The following is a 13,731-nucleotide window of genomic DNA, read 5'->3' on the forward strand; positions in this document are numbered from 1 at the left end:
GCAGCATCTATAGAATTTCAAATATTCCTCGAAAGGAAGAAAATGTGCTTTATTACCATAAAATAACTAAGAGAAAGGGTGAGCATTTGGAGAAATAAAGGCAGGAAGAAGTATTTACTTGTTCATCAAAAATTACAGGTCGATCTGGCTAGTACAAAACCTCTTCTGATTGGTGGTATGAATAAGGATTTTGTTTTAAGAGAAGAAAGAAGAGTACATCTCCTGTTTTGAGGGGATATTACAGAATAAGGAAGACATACTGGGCACACTAGCGTGGAATTTGATGATGTTAATTAGATGGCGAGGGCAAGTGTAGCCATATGTTAATTCTGCGTGGCAGGAGAAGCTGGTAAAAGCTGAAAATTAGGAACTAGAGAAGATATGGTTGAGAGTCCTTTTAGCTATGGTAATGATTGAGAAAGGAAGGAGACATTGGATATATCTTCCCCAGTGGTACTTCTGATGGATCTTCATTTTGCCTCAAGCAGTACTCCCTCTACCACAGTTGACTGGGCTCTCAACCATATCCATTCCATTTTCTGTACTTCTTTTCTCACCAACTCTCCTCAACCTGGCACAAAGATAGCAGTCTGGTGAAAACCAAAAAAAAGACTGCAGACATTGTAAATCTTAATTTGAAATAGAAAGTGCTGGAAAGCCTTGGCAGATCAGGCAGCCTGTGTAGAAGGAGAAGCAGACTTAACTCTTCTGTTTGGAGCTGATGCTTTGTTCTCACCTTCTATCCCATCAGCCTACACATCCAACCATTCCAAGGCAGTTCTGTTGTCTTCATCTCCCTTTTTGTCATTTTTAAGGGTCCATTCTTTTCCCAACGTTCCATTTGACTCTTCCTCCATCATTGATACTCAATGCCTTTCTCCAGAACATCTCCACACAGGGCCTACAGTACTTGCCTTTTACTTCCTCACTCCCTGTTAATCTAGAGACTCAAACACAGCAATATGCTTATATTACTTCCAATTTAGATTTCTGTTTTCAGTGTTCATTATGTGCTCTGCTGTCCATTGGGCAAACTAAATGCAGATTGGATGACTTCTTTGCAGTGCACCTCCATTCAGTCTGCAAAGCTTTCAGTTGTCTACCTATTCAGTTCTCCATCCTGTTAGGAAACACTTCTTACCTCAAAAAAAAACTGCCATCTCAGTTCATCATTTGTATTCTGCAGTTTATAAATTCTGCCAGACAAGAATGTAGTAGTATGCACGTATTTTCAAAAGCAGCTTTACTTTTCTTTTATATTTTAGAGTCATAGAAAAGTACAGCACAGAAACAAGCCCTTCAGCCTATTTAAGCAATACACACAAAATGCTGGTGGATCTTAGCAGGTCAGGCAACTGCTATGGCAAAGAGTGTAGTTGACGTTTTGGGCCAAGACCTTTGAAAGGACTGGGGAAAAAAAGATGAGTCAGAGTTAGAAGGTAGGAGGAGGGGAGGAAGAAACGCAAGGTGATAGATGAAACAGGGAGAGGTGAAGTAAAGAGCTGGGATGTTGATTGGTGAAAGAGATACAGGGCTGTAGAAGGGAGAATCTGATAGGACAAGATGCCATGGAAGAAAGAAAATGGGGAGGAGCACAACAGGGAGGCGATAGGCAGGTAAGGAGATATGGTGAGAGAGGGAATGGTGAATGGGGGGGGTCATTACTGGAATTTTGAGAAATCAATGTTCACGCCATCAGGTTAGAAGCTACTCAGGCAGAATATAAGGTGTTGCTCCTCCAACCTGAGTATGGCCTCTACTCAACAGTGGAGGAGGCTATAGAGAGAGATCTCAGAGTGGGAATGGAAAGTGAAATTAAAATGGGTGGCCACTGGAAGATCCTGCTTATCCTGGCAGACAGAGCGAAGCGGTCTACCAATCTACTTGGGGTCTCACCAATATACAGGAGGCTACACTGGGAATATCGGATACATTAGATGATCCCAATAGACTCACAGGTGAAGTGTTGACTCAGCTAGAAGGACTGTTTGGGGCCCTGAATGGTAGTGAGGGAGGAGGTGTTAGGGCAGGTGTAGTACTTGTTCCACTTACAAGGAGAAGTGCCAGGAGGGAGATCAGTGGGGAGGGAGCAAATGGACAAGGGAGTCACATAGGCAGAAAGTGGGGGGGTGGGGAGAAAAGATGTGCTTGGTGGTGGGATCCCACTGGAGTGGCGGAAATTTATGGTGAATTATATGCTGGATGCAGAGGCTGATGGGGTGGTGAGAGGATGGGGTGAGGGCAGACATGCATGAAATGGAAGAGATGTGGTTGAGGGCAGAGGTGATGGTGGAGGAAGGGAGGCCCCTTTCTTTGAAAAGGGAGGACATCTCCTTCATTCTGGAATGAAAAGCTTCATCCTGAGAGCAGGTGCAGTGGAGACAGATGAATTGAGAAAAGGGGATGGCATTTTTACAAGTAACTATGTGAAAAGAGGTATACTCCAGGTAGCTGTGAGAGTCAGTGGGTTTATAAAAGACGTCAGTAGATAGCTGTCTCCAGAGATAGACAGAGAGATCGAAAAAGGGGAAGGAAGTGTCGGAAATGGACGGGATAAATTTGAGGGCAGGGTGCAAGTTGGAGTCAAAATTGATTAAGTCGACGAGCTTCGCATGGGTGCAGGAAGCAGCACCAATGAGTCATCGGTGTAGCATAGAAAGAGTTGGAAAGAGACTCCAGTGTAGGTTTGGAACATCGATTGTTTCACGTAGCTTACAAAAAGGCAGGCACAACTGGGACCCATGTGAGTACCCATGACTACACTTTTTGTGTGATGGAAGTGGGAGGAACCAAAGGAGAAATTATTGAGAGCAAGGATGTTCCACCAGATGGAGGAAAATGGTGGTGGAGGGGAACTGATTTGGTCTGGTGTCCAGAAATACACCATTTAGTCCACCACCTACAGCCCAAACCATATAAACTCTTATCGATCTGAACCATCCATGTACCTATCCAAACTTTTCTTAAATATTGAAATCAAGCTTGTGGGCACCATTTGTGCTGGCAGCTCATTCCACCTTCTCACAACTCTCTGAGTGAAGAAGTTTCCCCTCTTGTTCCCCTTAAACTTTTCACCTTTTAACCTTAACACATAACCTCTGGTTGTAGGACCACCCAATCTCAGTGGGAAAAAGCCAACTTGCACTTACCCTATTTGAACCCTTCATAATTTTGTATACCTCCATCAGATCTCCTCTCGATCTTCTGGTTCAAGTAATAAAGTCCTAACCTATTCAGTTTTAACATATAACTCAGGTCCTCCAAACCTGGCAACATCCTTGTAAATGTTCTGTTCTCTTTGAACCTTATTTACATCTTTCCTCTAGGTAGGTGACCAACACTGTACATAATACTCCAAATTTGCCTCACCAGTGTCTTGTATAACTTCAACATAACATCCCATCTCCTACATTGTTCCCCTATATAGAAGTGCTGATCAAAAAGCAACCTGCTTCTGCTCATGTTGGCCTCTAGGTGGAAAAGGTAATATAAGTTACAGCATGTACATCAAAACATATAGTAAAATGTGTAGTTAGTATCTTGTTGAATCAATGAGGACTGTGCTGGGTATCCCACAAATTTTGCCACACATCTTGTAACAGCACACTAACCCCAATCCATATATTTTTGGAATGTGGGAGGAAACTGCAACATCTGGAGGAAATCCATGTGGTCACAGGGAAAATATACAAGCTCCCGACAGAGAGCAACGGGAATTGAACCCCAATTGGAATATTGTGATGCTAACTGCTACACTACAGTGCCACAGCTTTGAGAGCAGTCAAAGTTACCCTTACTGCAATTTTTACCATTTTAACTTTCTGTGTAGAAACTGCATAGAACACCTTTGGTACAACAAATAGGAAATTACATGTCACATTATGCTTTGACTTTGCCTTCATGTAACAGTGAACTTTTTTTTAAATTCCTGAAACTTTTACCAAGGAGGTTAAGAATCACTTCCCTCAATGTAAATTATTGGGAAAGGATGGAGTTAAAAGTATTGAAAATAATTAAAATTTTAAAGATAGTATTGTTATCAGTTTTGTGAAACAAATTAGTATATGAATATATAAGTGTTTGCCTAAAGTAGACAGTAGTTAGCTTGTGGTATTATTTCTTGTCATTCTTATGAATGGTAGGGTATGGCAGGCAAAGCTTTAAGTCCCCCTTCAGAATTTGTTCTTGCCCTATATTTATATGATGAAATGTATAAACAATGAATTGAAAGAGTGGTATTAATGGTACAGCTAATGTTCCATACCCCATAACTGCTATTGGGTTTGCTCACTATTGATTCTATAAGGTGCAGAAGAGATTCACCAGGGTGTTGCTGGAAATGGAAGGCATTCCTTGTACAGAGAGGTCAGATCAGCTGGATTTTTTTCTCACTGGGGTGTACAAAGCTGACGAATGACCTTATTAAGATTTATGAAGATTTAAAATAATAGCACATTAGGGTACGTAGAGGGCATAAGCTTAAATGTGAAAGGGGGGAAAATCTAAAGGAGATCTGTGGTGTACTCTTACCACTATTGGCACCTACCACCTACCTACCAGTTCCCACCAGTAGTTAGTCAAACGTTTGATTCTAGTGAATGAAGTAATTTATCATGTCTTGAGCTTTATTTAATCATATGAACATTTTTCAATATGCCACAAACCTTTGTTGAAATCTTTCATATTCTTCATTTGTTAAATATTTTGTTCATCAGTATCCATAGTATCAAAAGAGGCTCTGCTATGAAATAATATTTAAGATGTACTGATAATTTATTGTGCATGAAATCTAACACAGTAACTCTTATCCTGTTCTTTGCCTGCTCTGTTACAAAGATGATGCATCTGACAAAGCAGATGGTAAGGAAATTATCCACCTGTCTTCTCATATAACCCATTAAGTGATGTTGCCAACAATGTAGAAGAGAGCATTTGTCTTGTATATACAATTCAAAATTAAGTACATGCATTTTCCCTAGCAAGCTTCTAATACTTATGACATCCCTTATTTAATCAGCATTTTCCTTATATAAGTATTTATATTCATCAATTCACCAAGTAACTTTACTGACAAAAGTCGTAATTACGTTGTTGTAAAAATCATAGATGTTGTCAGTTTGAACTTCTCTCCCATTTAGGAACAACCTGTGAATCTGGTAAGCACTGAGACTTTGAATTGTAATTTCTAAAACTTGAAATAGTGATCATGAAGCTGTTGAATTATCATACAACAAATAAGATTCATCATTGTTCCCTTTGTGGACAATAGATGGCTCCAGTATAGCATTAACTATTGTAAATATAAGTTGCAACCATAACTGTAATCAGTTATAAGTGAGAATTCAACAAAGTGTAACCTTATGTTTCGGAGACTGGAGGAAGAATTGAAGTGTGTAGCAGCTCCTTACTCATTTCTAGGCAATGATAGATTTCTAGATCAATATGCTGAGGAAGCAAAAAGGCAGCAGGCTATTTTAGTTTTTATGTGGATAAATGTGAGCTCATTCACTTCGATAGAAAAACTAGATATCTTTAACTGTTGAGAGATTGAAAGGTATGGGTGTTCAATGGAACATGGTATCTTTGTATATGACTCACTAGAAGTTAAACTTGCAGGGTATAGCAAGCAATTGGAACAAACAATATGTTGGCCTTTATTAGAATAGGAGTAGAATATGGCAGTAGAGATTTCTTAGTCAATTCTTAGTGGTCCTGAAGATTAAGTGTGTATGAAATGTTCATCAGCTTGATTCCTTGGATGTTATGTTTTTTTGCGCAAGATGTGATTAAGTAAACTCTCTGGAGTTTGGAAAATGAGAGAGGTTTTCATTGAGATATGAAGATGCAGAGTTAATGCTGTCCATGTTGAATTAGGGAGTTCTTCATTCATGAAAGAAATGAGAAGAAATTTCTTCATTCAGTCGATGGAATGAAAGCTTACAGGGTTCATGCAGGAAAATGATGTCTTGCTAAAAGATCAGCCAGCAGTCTTATTGAGTGGGAAGCAGGGATGAGAAGTCAACTAGTCTTTTATTTATGTTATCTATGCCACAATAATCTCACATTGAAAGGTGCAGTTTTGTTCCCTACTCAACAATTTGTGCAACAGCTCATCCACCTCTCTGAACTTGGGAGGTTTAAAGACAATTTCACTGTGCAAATGTTAATCTCAGGATAGACTAATTCTATATTGTGTTACTGTATTTTATATGTGGATCAATCCAAAGTTCATTTTAATTACTCAATAGCTTCCTGATCACACTCATGGATTACAAAGTATTCTAATTTCAGAAGAGTTTTGTGATGCAGGACATATCTGTTTCACCTTCCTATTGTGCCTGCTTGTTCTGTTTGTCTTTTCACCATGGTTTTTGGGCTCTGTCAGGATATCTATGAGGTTGCTTTCTCTTGAATCTTCTCGGTCGTGTACCTTATCAGTAGGGTGCATACAATGCATATGTTCTCACCAGCACATCAGATTCATTTTCATCAGTACTCCAGATTTCTTTACTATGTCGTTCTGTTCAGAATAACACTGTTATTTTTTCTTTTACTCCTTTTCTTTTGCTGTATTGCCGCTTCCAACATGAAATTATTTTCTCATTTCAAAGAATTCTTCAGTTCAAGTATGACTTGCATTTGCTTCTAACCTGCAAGAAATTTAGATGTAAAGGTATGCCAGCTCACCATTCTATTCCCTTCAATGAATTTCACTTTAATCCTTTAGGTTATCTTTTCCATAAATTCCATATTTACCATCACTATCATCATCATTATGTGTTGTGCCGTACCATTGCTATAGGCAAGCATGAAGTGCGAAAACTTAAGTTGGAATTCTCCATAATCTTACTAAGTTCAATTATGCAGTAAAGCTTCATTAATCTACGAGTTTAGGGTTTTAGTGGTGCTAGTCGGGCACATTTTCCAGACTACTGAATGGTACTCCAAAGCATGTCTAATTCACAGTTTTAGAAGATGTTACACAATAACATTTCAGTGAACCCAGTAAGTTTAAAAGGGAGCATTGGAAACGTACGGGTAAGTTTGAAGGGAGAGTAGCCATCAGAAGCAGTTAAGTTAAAACAAGTGCATCAACTAAGGCCTTGGAGCATGGGAACTAGGACTCCAGCAAGATCAAAGGAACTTACGAGTGGTCAGGGAACACAAGAACCCAGTGAGTGTTCAGACAGTTCAGGAAAGAGGTCCCATTGAGTGAAAGGGAGCACAGGATCTAGAATGGAGCAGAGTACTGAGTGAGAGTAGGAACTGGAACATGAACAGTAGAACTAGAGTGTTTGGCAGGAGTGTAGGAGCCAGAGACACTGGTGTGGGGGAGGGGGGGGGGAAAGAGCATGGGAACCAGTTCCTGGGTGAATGTAAAATGTAAATATCTCACTGTTGTTCTGGTACTGAATGGATTTTTGAATGGATGGATAGTGGATTATTAGAGTTTTACTGAATTTGCCAGTTATTACCTCAAACCCTACCTTGTAGGATGTGAAAATTGGCCCTTTGGGTGACAGGGCCTATTCCAAAAATCAGAGACTCATTTACACTAATCCCATTTTATTTTCACACCTTTCCAATTCTACCACTCACAAATACAGTGGAGTCATTTACAATGGCTGATTTACCAAGAAATATACACATCTTTCATATGTGAGAGGAAACCAGAGCTCCTTACGTGAGAAGACTTTGGGGCTTTCTTCTGTTTGGATGTCTGTGAAAAGTAAGAACTTCATGTTGTGTACTGTATACACTCTGATATTAAATTGAACCATTGAACTGTTGAACCAGAAATTTGATTGAGTCTTTTGAAAAGGAGACCAAGACAATTGACAAAGCCAGGTCTGTGGACATTGTCTACATGGAGTTTGTAGCATGCATGGCTTTCAACAAGATCCTGCATGGCAGGCTGGTCTGAGCAGTTAGATCTCATGCGATCCAGTGTTTGCTAGCCATTTGGGTGCAAAATTAGTTTGGAAGTAGGATTTTTCAGATTGGAGGTTTGGGACCAAGTGGTGAACTATAGGGCTCAGTGCTGGGTCCACTATTATTTGTCATCTATAGAAATTATTTTAATGAGAATGTACTGTAGGTGGCATGATTGTGGATGCCACCATCATTGGCATTGTGCTGAGCAGTGAAGAAGATTGTTTAAGGTTACAATGAAATTGAGATCATCTTAGAAAGTGATCAAAAGAATGACAGATGGAATTTAACTCGTACAAGTAGGAAGTGATGCATTTTCAGAAGTTAAACCAAAGCAGGATATACATAGTGAATGCCGGAGCCCAGTGAGAACAGAAGGCCCTGGGGTAAAAGTACCTACATCCCTGAAAATGGTTCTCACGATGTGTTGAACATTGGTAAATCGTGTCAATTCTTGTACTCACTGCCCCTACTGATAAAGGCAAGCTTGCCATTTGCCTTCTTCACTATCTGAACTGTGTTCAGTATCAGATTTATTACAACAAAGTTCACATCCTGTACAATAGGAATAACACTCTGGTCAGTGCATGATGAACCTAGACAGGGCGCAGCAAAGGTTCACGAGAACACAACCAGGACTAGAGGGCTTGAGTTATAAGGAGAGACTCAGATGAGGTTGAGGTATCAGTTATAGTGGTATATAACATCATGAGGGACATATAACATCATGAGGGACATAGATGAAGTAAATAGTCGGTCTTCTTCCCATTGTAAGGGAGTCTGAAACTGAGCCTGTTTCCATGCTGTATAACTCTGTGATAACTGTAGGATATTCACAAGGTCATAGAGAGAAGGTGCACATTTTGCACAGGTAGATTCAAAGATCAGATTTGAAGATGGTTTGCTGGAACTGTGTCCCTGTGGCTCCATTATCAGTGTCACTGTGCCACCCTTGTACTTTCACTATCCTCCTCAGCCTTTCAAACTTCGTCACGTGTTAGATTTGCTCTTCAAATGAACTCTCCCGCACTGTCACTGTAGGCAGCACAGCGAATAGAACTGCCTCTAGTAATCTGGATTCAGACCTGACCTCTGGTGCTGGGTGTGTGAGTTTGCACTTTCTCCCCTTGTGACTGGACTTCACCCAGACTTTTGCTGGCTGCTCTGGTTTCTTCACACATCCTAAACACAGGTTGGTAGCTTAATTTTCACTATCACGTACAGGTGAGTGGCAGGTTCTTGGGTTGTTGACAGGAATGTTGGGAGAATAAAATGAAATCAATTTAAACTATTTGATGGTTGCTGAAGGGTCTGTTTTCATGCTCTGTGAAATATGTCTTTATGGTTTTTTTGTTAAGATCTAATCCCCATTGCCTTCATTATTTGATTCATTTTGCATTATGCGTTTCTGTCAAGTAATATATATTGACTTGCTACTCCCATTCCAATCCCCCCCCCCAATTATGTAGGTTGAAAGAAAGAAAACAATTTTATTAGTTCCTTATATGCATCTTTCACTGAATATTAAAATTAGCTTTATTATTAATATTTTGAGTTCTGATTAGAATCCCAAAAGAATGAATAATCCTGTGGCTATAGAAATTAGAGAATTTGGAATTTGAAGTGAGATGTGTGAACTACATTGGTATTTGTAAAGTGTTGAATTAAATCATTTTTGTTCAATAATATTATTTTTATCTTTAGCATTCCTTTTTATTGGATTTTTTTTGCAAGCTCTAAACTGTGCTTTGAGCAGATGATGAGTATTTGCTAATGTCTTTTGCTTTACTAACATATTTATTTTCGTTATAGGTCGAATTCGAAACAGACAGCTACTCCTGGGAACCACCTCTGGTGGTGGCGATTCTGCTGATAGCAGAGGGCGAAGTCGCACAAAAGTGGTGTCTCAGTCTCAACGTATGTGTTTGGTTTGTTGTCATTCAGTGTGGTGGGACACAATTAGTTTTAAAAGCTGGGGATATAGTAAATATATTATTTCATTTATATGCAGCAAGGATGCATTAGTACTGTAGTTGGCATGTTAAAATGCTGAATGATCCACTAAGTTTTGAACAACTATTCTGTGCCTCAGGTTTAACATCATCTGAAGATAACAAAGGTATCTTGCTGTTAATATTTTTGTTTGTTTTTTTGCATGTTTGGTGATTTTTAGTTCAGTTGAGTGTTTCAAATAAATTTGTCAAATTCCTTCTTTTAAGTAGTAGACAGCCAGAAGCAGCAAAAGTGATGAATCTCTTGCTCTTAAATGTTAGAAGTTATTATAAATGTTCATAATCTCAGTACAGGAAAGCAGCATTTGGTTCCTTTTACCCAGGAATTCACCGTAAGAGGAAGAAACCCCATTTTTTATCCTTTGAACATTTCATCCTCATTAGTCCTCATTAGTAATATTTGTTTTACATTTCATTGTCATTTCAAAGCACAGCAAAAAGGTAAAGTGTCCGTTGATGAAGAGTACAGTAACAGGCCCTTTTGGCCAACAAGCCTGTGCTGCCCAATTACATCCATGTGGCCAATTATCCTACTAACCCGTATGTCTTTGAAACGTGGGAGGAAACTGCAGCACCCAAAAGAAACCCATGCATTTACAGGGAAATTGTACAAACTCCTTATAGACTGCGACAGAGTTGAGCCCGGGTCACCAGCGCTGCAATAGCATTAACACTAAACGCTATCCTTTGGTGCTGCCCCAAAGTTGCTATAATAGGTTTAAAATAATTTATTATCTAAATAGATCATATTTTTGAAACCCATCAAATGCTTCACAGTTAACTCTGAAGTTAATGCTTCAATCTGTGAAGTTTATAGGCATAAAGAAGGATTGAATAGGTTAGGACTTTATTCCATAGAAAGTAGAAGGTTGAGAGGTGATTTGATAGTGGTATTCAAAATTATGAGAGTATAGATGGGGTAAATGCAAGCAGGTTTTTTTCACTGAGGCTGGGTGGGATTACAACTAGACGTCATGGGTTAAGGGTGAAAGTTGAAAAGTTTAAGGGGAACATAAGGAGAAAGTTCTTCACTCAGAGGGCCGTGAGAATGTGGAACCAGCTACCAGTACAAGTGGTCCAGGCAAGCTCAATTTCAATGTTTAGGCAAAGTTTGGATAGGTATACTTGGATGGTATGGTGCAGGGTGATGGGAGTAAGCAGTTTAAATAGTTTGGAACTGACTAGATGGGCAGAAGGGCCCATTTCTGTGCTGTACTTTTCTATGACTCATAGAGTTATACAGTATAGATAAAAATTGTAACAGTTGTCAGGTTTTAATGTTCTCCAATTAATTTTCTTTGTCTCATAATCTGAAGTATATGGTTTTCTTTTCAGCACCACAGTGATGATGTTTGCTGTTGACCCCAAAGAAATCTGTTCAAAGATCTTTGATCTTTGTTATTTTGGCCTTCCCACTCCCAGTGTCTGTAGGCATCTTTGGGGTCCCTTGAGTCTGACAACAGGGGTGATAACAATAAAAATAGAAAATGCTGGAATCAACAACAAAATTAACACTTCAAAGACCCTTTGTCCAAATTGAAGAAAGATCTATAAAAGGTTTTCAACCTGAGCTGTCAGCTGTGTCTCTTTCCTCAGATCGACCTGACTTGCTGAGAATTTTCAGTGCCTTCTATTAGTTTTTTCAGATTTCTAGCATCTGTAACTATGATTTTCAGTAATGTCAACAAGCTGGTCTGCAGCCAATCACTTGGAAAATACCAAAAGAGCAAACTCAGAAATTAAAAAGCAATATTTTTCACTAACGTGTTAAATATTTAATGGAGAGCACAATGAAGGCAATTTTAATAGAAAGTGCAGGATTTAATGGCGCAAGTAAAAATACCAAAATAGAATTTTAATAAATATTATGCATTAGATTATTCACACACATCTGCTCTTACCCCATCCTCCCACCACCCTACCAGGGGTAGGGTTCCTCTTGTCCTCACCAACTATCTACCAGCCTCCATGACCAGCACATATTCTTCATACTCCTTCGAAACTTCTGCCACCTCGAACGGGATCCCACCACCAAACACATCTTTCCCTTCCCCCAATTTCTGCTTTTCATAGGGATCATTCCCTACACGACTCCCTTATCCATTTGTGCCTCCCTATTGATCTCCCTCCTGGCACATCCTTGTAAGCGGAACAAGTGCTAAACCTGCCCCTACACCTCTTCCCTCACTACCATCCAGGGCCCTAAACAGTCCTTCCAGGTGAGGCAGTGCTTCACCTGTGAGTCTACTGGGGTCATTTACTGAGTTTGGTGCTCCCGGTGTGGCCTCCTATATACCAGTGAGACCCAACGTAGATTGGAAGACCGCTTTGCTGAGCATCCACACTCCATCCACTAGAACAAGCGGGTTTCCCCAATGGCCACCTATTTTAATTCCACTTCCATTCCCATTCCAATATGCCCATCCATGGCCTCTTCCACTGTCATGATGAGGCCACATATAGGTTGGAGGAACAGCACCTTGTATTCCGTTTGGGTAGCCTCCAACTTTATGGCATGAACATCAATTTCTCTTTCTTTCTTTTTCAATCTTTTTATTATTATTATTAATATCAACAAAATAAAATTGATACATAGGTAATGGGATTACAAACATACACATTTCAACTGAACATGAAAGAATACATAAGCAATAGTTACAGTATAAATGAGTATTCCCAAATCATGGACGATACAAATAACAAATAAACAAGGCAAACCTAGGTATATCATAATATATATTTTTAAAAAACAGAAAAAAGAAAAAGAAAAAAAAATTATGCAAAAAAAACTAATCTAATAACTAATAAGGAAAAAACAAAAAAAGAGAAAAAGAAAAAATGAAAAAAAAGGGCTGTTTATAATATCTAACAAAAATATAAAATCATTAGTGTTGTCAACTCCGATCCTCTCAACATATATAAAATCGAAACTGGAAAAACAAATAGTCTTGGAACAGGGTCATATTACATCATATGAAAATATCGAATAAACGGTCTCCATATCTTTTCAAATTTAATAGAAGTATCAAATACAACACTTCTAATTTTTTCTAAATTTAGACATAACATAGTTTGAGAAAACCAATGAAATACGGTAGGAGGATTAATTTCTTTCCAATTCAACAAAATAGATCTTCTAGCCATTAATGTAAGAAATGCAATCATTCAATAGACAATAGGTGCAGAAGTAGACCATTCGGCCCCTCGAGTCTGCACCGCCATTCTGAGATCATGGCTGATCATTCACTATCAATACCCAGTCCCTGCCTTGTCCCCATATCTCTTGATTCCCCTATCCATCAGATATCTATCCAGCTCCTTCTTGAAAGCATCCAGAGAATTGGCCTCCACCGTCTTCCGAGGCAGTGCATTCCACACCTCCACAACTCTCTGGGAGAAGAAGCTCTTCCTCAACTCTGTTTTAAATAACTGACCTCTTATTCTCAATCCATGCCCTCTGATACTGGACTCTCCCAACATCTGGAACATATTTCCTGCCTCAATCCTATCAAATCCTTTAATTATCTTAAACGTTTCAATTAGATCCCCTCTCAATCTCCTCAATTCCAGCGTGTACAAGCCCAATCTCTCCAATCTCTCTGCGTAAGACAGCCCTGCCATCCCAGGAATCAACCTAGTGAATCTACGCTGCACTTCCTCAATTGCCACAATGTCCTTCCTTAAACCTGGAGACCAAAACTGTACACAATATTCCAGGTGTGGTCTCACCGGGGCCCTGTACAAATGCAAAAGAACATCCTTGCTCTTGTATTCAATTCCCCTTGTA

The 13,731-nt window shown here is 39.3% G+C and overlaps 1 protein-coding gene across 8 annotated transcripts in view; it reads left to right on the forward strand.

The window, feature by feature from the left end:
• Window positions 1-13,731, forward strand: part of clasp2 (cytoplasmic linker associated protein 2) — a 376,943-nt gene that overhangs the window by 226,910 nt on the left and 136,302 nt on the right. For all 8 annotated transcript variants that reach the window (XM_059984319.1, XM_059984334.1, XM_059984325.1 and 5 more), the window contains one exon: window positions 9,745-9,849. In XM_059984319.1, coding sequence (XP_059840302.1) covers window positions 9,745-9,849 — 105 coding nt within the window. The remainder of the gene's footprint in view (window positions 1-9,744; window positions 9,850-13,731) is intronic.

The sequence above is a fragment of the Hypanus sabinus genome, chromosome 1 (assembly GCF_030144855.1).
Source record: "Hypanus sabinus isolate sHypSab1 chromosome 1, sHypSab1.hap1, whole genome shotgun sequence".
In the NCBI taxonomy this organism is placed as follows: Eukaryota; Metazoa; Chordata; class Chondrichthyes; order Myliobatiformes; family Dasyatidae; genus Hypanus; species Hypanus sabinus.